This window comes from Ranitomeya variabilis, chromosome 2 (genome assembly GCF_051348905.1).
Source record: "Ranitomeya variabilis isolate aRanVar5 chromosome 2, aRanVar5.hap1, whole genome shotgun sequence".
NCBI classification, from domain to species: domain Eukaryota; kingdom Metazoa; phylum Chordata; class Amphibia; order Anura; family Dendrobatidae; genus Ranitomeya; species Ranitomeya variabilis.
The window spans coordinates 492,545,218-492,555,725 of NC_135233.1; the positions used below are offsets into that span (position 1 = coordinate 492,545,218).

Genomic DNA, 10,508 nt, shown 5'->3' on the forward strand with positions numbered 1-10,508 from the left:
TTGGGGTCATCATACTGTGTGATGGGAGGGTCTGTGTGAACGTCATACTGTGGGGGAGTCTTGGGGTCATCATACTATGTGATGGGATGGTCTGTGTGAACATCATACTGTGGGAGAGACTTGGGGTTATCATACTGTGTGATGGGAGGGTCTGTGGGAACATCATACTGTGGGGGAGTCTTGGGGTCATCATTCTGTGTGATGGGAGGGTCTGTGCGAACATCATACTGTGGGGGAGTCTTTTGGGGTCATCATTCTGTGTGATGGGAGGGTCTGTGGAAACATCATACTGTGGGGGAGTCTCTTGGGGTCATCATTCTGTGTGAAGGGAGGGTCTGTGGGAGCATCATACTGTGGGGGAGTCTTTTGGGGTCATTATACTGTGTGATGGGAGGGTCTGTGGGAACATCATACTGTGAGGGAGTCTTTTGGGGTCATCATATTGTGTGATGGGAGGGTCTGTGGGAATATTATACTGTGGGGGAGTCTTTTGGGGTCATCATTCTGTGTGTCGGGAGGGTCTGTGGGAACATCATACTGTGGGGGAGTCTTTTGGGGTCATCATTCTGTGTGATGGGAGGGTCTGTGGAAACATCATACTGTGGGGGAGTCTTTTGGGGTCATCATTCTGTGTGAAGGGAGGGTCTGTGAGAGCATCATACTGTGGGGGAGTCTTTTGGGGTCATCATTCTGTGTGATGGGAGGGTCTGTGCGAACATCATACTGTGGGGGAGTCTTGGGGTCATCATACTGTGTGATGGGAGGGTCTGTGTAAACATCATACTGCGGGGGAGTCTTGGGGTCATCATACTGTGTGATGGGAGGGTCTGTGAACATCATACTGTGGGAGAGTCTTGGGGTTATCATACTGTGTGATGGGAGGGTCTGTGGGAACATCATACTGTGGGGGAGTCTTTTGGGGTTATCATACTGTGTGATGGGAGGGTCTGTGGTAACATCATACTGTGGGGGAGTCTTGGGGTCATCATTCTGTGTGATGGGAGGGACTGTGCGAACATCATACTGTGGGGAAGTCTTGGGGTCATCATTCTGTGTGATGGGAGGGTCTGTGCGAACATCATACTGTGGGTGAGTCTTGGGGTCATCATACTGTGTGATGGGAGGGTCTGTGTGAACATCATACTGTGGGAGAGTCTTGGAGTTATCATACTGTGTGATGGTAGGGTCTGTGGGAACATCATACTATGGGGGAGTCTTTTGGGGTTATCATACAGTGTGATGGGAGGGTCTGTGGTAACATCATACTGTGGGGGAGTCTTTTGGAGTCATCATTCTGTGTGATGGGAGGGTCTATGGGAACATCATACTGTGGGGTAGTCTTTTGAGGTCATCATATTGTGTGATGGGAGGGTCTGTGCGAACATCATACTGTGGGGGAGTCTTGGGGTCATCATACTGTGTGATGGGAGGGTCTGTGTAAACATCATACTGCGGGGGAGTCTTGGGGTCATCATACTGTGTGATGGGAGGGTCTGTGAACATCATACTGTGGGAGAGTCTTGGGGTTATCATACTGTGTGATGGGAGGGTCTGTGGGAACATCATACTGTGGGGGAGTCTTTTGGGGTTATCATACTGTGTGATGGGAGGGTCTGTGGTAACATCATACTGTGGGGGAGTCTTGGGGTCATCATTCTGTGTGATGGGAGGGACTGTGCGAACATCATACTGTGGGGAAGTCTTGGGGTCATCATTCTGTGTGATGGGAGGGTCTGTGCGAACATCATACTGTGGGTGAGTCTTGGGGTCATCATACTGTGTGATGGGAGGGTCTGTGTGAACATCATACTGTGGGAGAGTCTTGGGGTTATCATACTGTGTGATGGTAGGGTCTGTGGGAACATCATACTATGGGGGAGTCTTTTGGGGTTATCATACAGTGTGATGGGAGGGTCTGTGGTAACATCATACTGTGGGGGAGTCTTTTGGAGTCATCATTCTGTGTGATGGGAGGGTCTATGGGAACATCATACTGTGGGGTAGTCTTTTGAGGTCATCATATTGTGTGATGGGAGGGTCTGTGCGAACATCATACTGTGGGAGAGTCTTGGGGTCATCATACTGTGTGATGGGAGGGTCTGTGTGAACATCATACCGTGGGAGAGTCTTGGGGTTATCACGTTGTGTGATGGGAGGTTCTGTGGGAACATCATACTGTGGGGGAGTCTTTTGGGGTTATCATACTGTGTGATGGGAGGGTCTGTGGGAACATCATACTGTGGGGTAGTCTTTTGGGGTCACCATGCTGTGTGATGGGAGGGTCTGTGGGAACATCATACTGTGGGTGAGTCTTTTGGGGTCATCATATTGCAATGATGGGAGGGTCTGTGGGTACATCATACTGTGGGGGAGTCTTTTGGGGTCATCATTCTGTGTGAAGGGAGGGTCTGTGGGAACATCATACTGTGGGGGAGTCTTTTGGGGTCAAAATTCTGAGCGATGGGAGGGTCTGTGCGAACATCATACTGTGGGGGAGTCTTGGAGTCATCATACTGTGTGATGGGAGGGTCTGTGGTAACATCATACTGTGGGGGAGTCTTTTGGGGTCATCATTCTGTGTGATGGGAGGGTCTGTGGGAACATCATACTGTGGGGTAGTCTTTTGAGGTCATCATATTGTGTGATGGGAGGGTCTGTGCGAACATCATACTGTGGGGGAGTCTTGGGGTCATCATACTGTGTGATGGGAGGGTCTGTGTGAACATCATACTGTGGGAGACTCTTGGGGTTATCATACTGTGTGATGGGAGGGTCTGTGGGAACATCTTACTGTGGGGGAGTTTTTTGGGGTCATCATATTGTGTGATGGGATTTTGTGGTCATTATACTGTGTGATGGGAGGGTCTGTGGGAGCATCATACTGTGGGGGAGTCTTGAGGTCATCATACTGTGTAATGGGTGGGTCTGTGGGAACATCATACTGTGGGGGAGTCTTTTGGGTTCATTATACTGTGTGACGGGAGGGTCTGTGGGAGCATCATACTGTGGGGGAGTCTTGGGGTCATCATACTGTGTGATGGAAGGGTCTGTGGGAACATTATACTGTGGGCTGTCTTTTGGGGTCATATTGTGTAATGGGAGGGTCTGTGGGAACATCATACTGCGGGGGGAGTCTTTTGGGGTCATTATACTGTGTGATGGGAGGGTCTGTGGGAACATCATACTGTGGGGGAGTCTTTTGGGGTCATCATATTGCGTGATGGGAGGGTCTGTGGGAACATTATACTGGGGGGTAGTCTTTTGGGGTCATCATTCTGTGTGAAGGGAGGGTCTGTGGGAACATCATACTGTGGGGGAGTCTTTTGGGGTCTTCATTCTGTGTGATGGGAGGGTCTGTGGAAACATCATACTGTGGGGGAGTCTTTTGGGGTCATCTTTCTGTGTGAAGGGAGGGTCTGTGGGAGCATCATACTGTGGTGGAGTCTTTTGGGGTCATCATTCTGTGTGATGGGAGGGTCTGTGGTAACATCATACTGTGGGGAAGTCTTTTGGGGTCATCATATTGTGTGATGGGAGGGTCTGTGGGAACATTATACTGTGGGGGAGTCTTTTGGGGTCATCATTCTGTGTGAAGGGAGGGTCTGTGGAAACATACTGTGGGGGAGTCTTTTGGGGTCATCATTCTGTGTGATGGGAGGGTCTGTGGAAACATCATACTGTGGGGGAGTCTTTTGGGGTCATCATTGTGTGTGAAGGGAGGGTCTGTGGGAGCATCATACTGTGGGGGAGTCTTTTGGGGTCATTATACTGTGTGATGGGAGGGTCTGTGGGAACATCATACTGTGGGGGAGTCTTTTGGGGTCATCATATTGTGTGATCGGAGGGTCTGTGGGAACATTATACTGTGGGGGAGTCTTTTGGGGTCATCATTCTGTGTGAAGGGAGGGTCTGTGGGAACATCATACTGTGGGGGCGTCTATTGGGGTCATCATTCTGTGTGATGGGAGGGTCTGTGGAAACATCATACTGTGGGGGAGTCTTTTGGGGTCATCATTCTGTGTGAAGGGAGGGTCTGTGGGAGCATCATACTGTGGGGGAGTCTTTTGGGGTCATCATTCTGTGTGATGGGAGGGTCTGTGCGAACATCATACTGTGGGGGAGTCTTGGGGTCATCATACTGTGTGATGGGAGGGTCTGTGTGAATATCATACTGCGGGGGAGTCTTGGGGTCATCATACTGTGTGATGGGAGGGTCTGTGTGAACATCATACTGTGGGGGAGTCTTTTGGGGTTATCATACTGTGTGATGGGAGGGTCTGTGGTAACATCATACTGTGGGGGAGTCTTGGGGTCATCATTCTGTGTGATGGGAGGGACTGTGCGAACATCATACTGTGGGGAATCTTGGGGTCATCATACTGTGTGATGGGAGGGTCTGTGCGAACATCATACTGTGGGTGAGTCTTGGGGTCATCATACTGTGTGATGGAAGGGTCTGTGGGAACATTATACTGTGGGCTGTCTTTTGGGGTCATATTGTGTAATGGGAGGGTCTGTGGGAACATCATACTGCGGGGGGAGTCTTTTGGGGTCATCATTCTGTGTGAAGGGAGGGTCTGTGGGAACATCATACTGTGGGGGAGTCTTTTGGGGTCAAAATTCTGAGCGATGGGAGGGTCTGTGGGAACATTATACTGGGGGGTAGTCTTTTGGGGTCATCATTCTGTGTGAAGGGAGGGTCTGTGGGAACATCATACTGTGGGGGAGTCTTTTGGGGTCATCATTCTGTGTGATGGGAGGGTCTGTGGAAACATCATACTGTGGGGGAGTCTTTTGGGGTCATCATTCTGTGTGAAGGGAGGGTCTGTGGGAGCATCATACTGTGGGGGAGTCTTTTGGGGTCATCATTCTGTGTGATGGGAGGGTCTGTGGTAACATCATACTGTGGGGAAGTCTTTTGGGGTCATCATATTGTGTGATGGGAGGGTCTGTGGGAACATTATACTGTGGGGGAGTCTTTTGGGGTCATCATTCTGTGTGAAGGGAGGGTCTGTGGAAACATCATACTGTGGGGGAGTCTTTTGGGGTCATCATTCTGTGTGATGGGAGGGTCTGTGGAAACATCATACTGTGGGGGAGTCTTTTGGGGTCATCATTCTGTGTGAAGGGAGGGTCTGTGGGAGCATCATACTGTGGGGGAGTCTTTTGGGGTCATTATACTGTGTGATGGGAGGGTCTGTGGGAACATCATACTGTGGGGGAGTCTTTTGGGGTCATCATATTGTGTGATCGGAGGGTCTGTGGGAACATTATACTGTGGGGGAGTCTTTTGGGGTCATCATTCTGTGTGAAGGGAGGGTCTGTGGGAACATCATACTGTGGGGGAGTCTATTGGGGTCATCATTCTGTGTGATGGGAGGGTCTGTGCGAACATCATACTGTGGGTGAGTCTTGGGGTCATCATACTGTGTGATGGAAGGGTCTGTGGGAACATTATACTGTGGGCTGTCTTTTGGGGTCATATTGTGTAATGGGAGGGTCTGTGGGAACATCATACTGCGGGGGGAGTCTTTTGGGGTCATCATTCTGTGTGAAGGGAGGGTCTGTGGGAACATCATACTGTGGGGGAGTCTTTTGGGGTCAAAATTCTGAGCGATGGGAGGGTCTGTGGGAACATTATACTGGGGGGTAGTCTTTTGGGGTCATCATTCTGTGTGAAGGGAGGGTCTGTGGGAACATCATACTGTGGGGGAGTCTTTTGGGGTCATCATTCTGTGTGATGGGAGGGTCTGTGGAAACATCATACTGTGGGGGAGTCTTTTGGGGTCATCATTCTGTGTGAAGGGAGGGTCTGTGGGAGCATCATACTGTGGGGGAGTCTTTTGGGGTCATCATTCTGTGTGATGGGAGGGTCTGTGGTAACATCATACTGTGGGGAAGTCTTTTGGGGTCATCATATTGTGTGATGGGAGGGTCTGTGGGAACATTATACTGTGGGGGAGTCTTTTGGGGTCATCATTCTGTGTGAAGGGAGGGTCTGTGGAAACATCATACTGTGGGGGAGTCTTTTGGGGTCATCATTCTGTGTGATGGGAGGGTCTGTGGAAACATCATACTGTGGGGGAGTCTTTTGGGGTCATCATTCTGTGTGAAGGGAGGGTCTGTGGGAGCATCATACTGGGGGGGAGTCTTTTGGGGTCATTATACTGTGTGATGGGAGGGTCTGTGGGAACATCATACTGTGGGGGAGTCTTTTGGGGTCATCATATTGTGTGATCGGAGGGTCTGTGGGAACATTATACTGTGGGGGAGTCTTTTGGGGTCATCATTCTGTGTGAAGGGAGGGTCTGTGGGAACATCATACTGTGGGGGAGTCTATTGGGGTCATCATTCTGTGTGATGGGAGGGTCTGTGGAAACATCATACTGTGGGGGAGTCTTGGGGTCATCATTCTGTGTGATGGGAGGGTCTGTGGAAACATCATACTGTGGGGGAGTCTTTTGGGGTCATCAGTCTGTGTGATGGGAGGGTCTGTGCGAACATCATACTGTGGGGGAGTCTTGGGGTCATCATACTGTGTGATGGGAGGGTCTGTGTAAACATCACACTGCGGGGGAGTCTTGGGGTCATCATACTGTGTGATGCGAGGGTCTGTGAACATCATACTGTGGGAGAGTCTTGGGGTTATCATACTGTGTGATGGGAGGGTCTGTGGGAACATCATACTGTGGGGGAGTCTTTTGGGGTTATCATACTGTGTGATGGGAGGGTCTGTGGTAACATCATACTGTGGGGGAGTCTTGGGGTCATCATTCTGTGTGATGGGAGGGACTGTGCGAACATCATACTGTGGGGAATCTTGGGGTCATTATACTGTGTGATGGGAGGGTCTGTGCGAACATCATACTGTGGGGAAGTCTTGGGGTCATCATTCTGTGTGATGGGAGGGTCTGTGCGAACATCATACTGTGGGTGAGTCTTGGGGTCATCATACTGTGTGATGGGAGGGTCTGTGTGAACATCATACTGTGGGAGAGTCTTGGGGTTATCATACTGTGTGATGGTAGGGTCTGTGGGAACATCATACTATGGGGGAGTCTTTTGGGGTTATCATACAGTGTGATGGGAGGGTCTGTGGTAACATCATACTGTGGGGGAGTCTTTTGGAGTCATCATTCTGTGTGATGGGAGGGTCTATGGGAACATCATACTGTGGGGTAGTCTTTTGAGGTCATCATATTGTGTGATGGGAGGGTCTGTGCGAACATCATACTGTGGGAGAGTCTTGGGGTCATCATACTGTGTGATGGGAGGGTCTGTGTGAACATCATACCGTGGGAGAGTCTTGGGGTTATCACGTTGTGTGATGGGAGGTTCTGTGGGAACATCATACTGTGGGGGAGTCTTTTGGGGTTATCATACTGTGTGATGGGAGGGTCTGTGGGAACATCATACTGTGGGGTAGTCTTTTGGGGTCACCATGCTGTGTGATGGGAGGGTCTGTGGGAACATCATACTGTGGGTGAGTCTTTTGGGGTCATCATATTGCGTGATGGGAGGGTCTGTGGGTACATCATACTGTGGGGGAGTCTTTTGGGGTCATCATTCTGTGTGAAGGGAGGGTCTGTTGGAACATCATACTGTGGGGGAGTCTTTTGGGGTCAAAATTCTGAGCGATGGGAGGGTCTGTGCGAACATCATACTGTGGGGGAGTCTTGAGGTCATCATACTGTGTGATGGGAGGGTCTGTGCGAACATCATGCTGTGGGGGAGTATTGAGGTCATCATACTGTGTGATGGGAGGGTCTGTGGGAACATCATACTGTGGGGGAGTCTTTTGGGGTCATCATATTGTGTGATGGGAGGGTCTGTAGGAACATCATACTGTGGGGGAGTCTTTTGGGGTCATTATCCTGTGTGATGGGAGGGTCTGTGGGAGCATCATACTGTGGGGGAGTCTTGAGGTCATCATAATGTGTAATGGGTGGGTCTGTGGGAACATCATACTGTGGGGGAGTCTTTTGGGTTCATTATACTGTGTGACGGGAGGGTCTGTGGGAGCATCATACTGTGGGGGAGTCTTGGGGTCATCATATTGTGTGATGGAAGGGTCTGTGGGAACATTATACTGTGGGCTGTCTTTTGGGGTCATCATATTGTGTAATGGGAGGGTCTGTGGGAACATCATACTGCGGGGGAGTCTTTTGGGGTCATCATATTGTGTGATGGGAGGGTCTGTGGGAACATTATACTGTGGGGGAGTCTTTTGGGGTCATCATTCTGTGTGAAGGGAGGGTCTGTGGGAACATCATACTGTGGGGTAGTCTTTTGGGGTCATCATTCTGTGTGATGGGAGGGTCTGTGGAAACATCATACTGTGGGGGAGTCTTTTGGGGTCATCATTCTGTGTGATGGGAGGGTCTGTGGAAACATCATACTGTGGGGGAGTCTTTTGGGGTCATCATTCTGTGTGAAGGGAGGGTCTGTTGGAGCATCATACTGTGGGGGAGTCTTTTGGGGTCATTATACTGTGTGATGGGAGGGTCTGTGGGAACATCATACTGTGGGGGAGTCTTTTGGGTCATCATATTGTGTGATGGGAGGGTCTGTGGGAACATTATACTGTGGGGGAGTCTTTTGGGGTCATCATTCTGTGTGAAGGGAGGGTCTGTGGGAACATCATACTGTGGGGGAGTCTTTTGGGGTCATCATTCTGTGTGATGGGAGGGTCTGTGGAAACATCATACTGTGGGGGAGTCTTTTGGGGTCATCATTCTGTGTGAAGGGAGGGTCTGTGGGAGCATCATACTGTGGGGGAGTCTTTTGGGGTCATCATTCTGTGTGATGGGAGGGTCTGTGCGAACATCATACTGTGGAGGAGTCTTGGGGTCATCATACTCTGTGATGGGAGGGTCTGTGGGAACATCATACTGTGGGGGAGTCTTGGGGTCATCATACTGTGTGATGGGAGGGTCTGTGGGAACATCATACTGTGGGGGAGTCTTGGGGTCATCATACTCTGTGATGGGAGGGTCTGTGGGAACATCATACTGTGGGGGAGTCTTGGGGTCATCATACTGTGTGATGGGAGGGTCTGTAGGAACATCATACCGTGGGGGATTCTTTTGGGGTCATTATATTGTGTGATGGGAGGGTCTGTGGGGGAGTTTGTGGGTGTTATACTGTCTGAGGATCTGCGGAGATATTATTCTGTGTGGTGGCACAGTGGGGGCCGTTTACTATGTGCAGGGGACTGTGGGTGCACCTTACTTTTTAAGGAGCTCTGCGGGGACCATGAGCTAGGAATCAGTGAGCTTGGAATCATACTGTGCGGGATCAATAATGGGCTTTACTAGGAGCAATATATCTGCGTGTGTGCATATAACAGACTGGGCGATGTTGGGGTACTGATTTAGGCCTCATTCAGACTTTTGGGGATGATATTGTGCTGACAGGTTCCCTTTAAGTAAAGTATTGGGGGACAGGTGAGCACCTGGCATGAGCGGCCGTGAGGCGATCATCAGTATTCTCCACTAGTCTGCCCGGTTTCAGCATAACTATGCAGCTGTGACGTTTCTACTCCGGGGGTCTCTTTTCCTGGTCTCTCACAGGACGCTTTATCTTCCCAATACCACAAATACACTAGTTAAGGGGCCACAGCTAGAATTTCCACGGCAACCAGCTGTTTGCTAAGTAGGCTGTGATTGACTGTTATTCCATCCAATGAGATGAGTCCACTCATCAGTGCTGTGGGGGTGGAATTTGTACGAGCGTGCTGATTGGTTACTATTACTTATTACAGCCAAGCTCTAAATGCTCAAGTGTTTCCCGCACTGGTCTGTGGATGTACATGCCTGCTGGGCTGGTGGTTTACTGGCCACAGCCCTGGCCATACGTGACACAACTCTATCAGCCCCCAGACCACTGCTCAGCACTAGTCGCTCACTGTCCTCTCTGTGACACATGCTAGGCCACACTTGGCCATACAGCCATGTTCTCCTCCGAGGTCTCTTTCCCATAGACCTCCTGTTCCGTCTCTGGTTCACCACCTCCACAGCTGCCACCTTCCAGCTTTTCTCCCCTTACCGCTCTACCAGAATGGCACCAAACCCCTCCAAATATGGCGTCTCCTCCCTTATTACACTGGTCAACAGCATTTTTGGTGCCAAAGATATTTCATCGAATTTAGGGTATTTTTGGGGTGCTGATTCTGAATATGTCATCAGTTTTGCCAGATTGGCTCAAGTTTTTGACATTTTTGGTATCTTATTTATAGCACTTGTTGGTAAATGCGACGCATCATCTCATTAATTTCTTTGGATTAGTACTTGAACTGAAAATAATAACAAAACGAGGCAACATACTAGATACTGGGAGAGGTAAAGAAATGCAAAATAGTGCAAAACTACCCCTCACCGAAAGAACCCAACTCCATAAGAGCCATGAGGAAAAAAGGAGAAACCAAGGAGCATATAGGTAATAGCTATTTTATTAGTACAAATACAAAACAGTTATGTCCATACAAAAATACATATATAATTCGCAAA

At 49.8% G+C, this 10,508-nt stretch overlaps 1 protein-coding gene across 6 annotated transcripts in view; it reads right to left on the reverse strand.

The window, feature by feature from the left end:
- The window catches only part of RAB3IL1 (RAB3A interacting protein like 1), a 147,664-nt gene extending 138,026 nt beyond the window's left edge, over nucleotides 1-9,638 (reverse strand). For all 6 annotated transcript variants that reach the window (XM_077287966.1, XM_077287964.1, XM_077287962.1 and 3 more), the window contains exon 1: nucleotides 9,455-9,638. In XM_077287966.1, coding sequence (XP_077144081.1) covers nucleotides 9,455-9,516 — 62 coding nt within the window. In that variant the 5' untranslated portion in view covers nucleotides 9,517-9,638. The remainder of the gene's footprint in view (nucleotides 1-9,454) is intronic.
- Nucleotides 9,639-10,508: the final 870 nt, after the last annotated feature.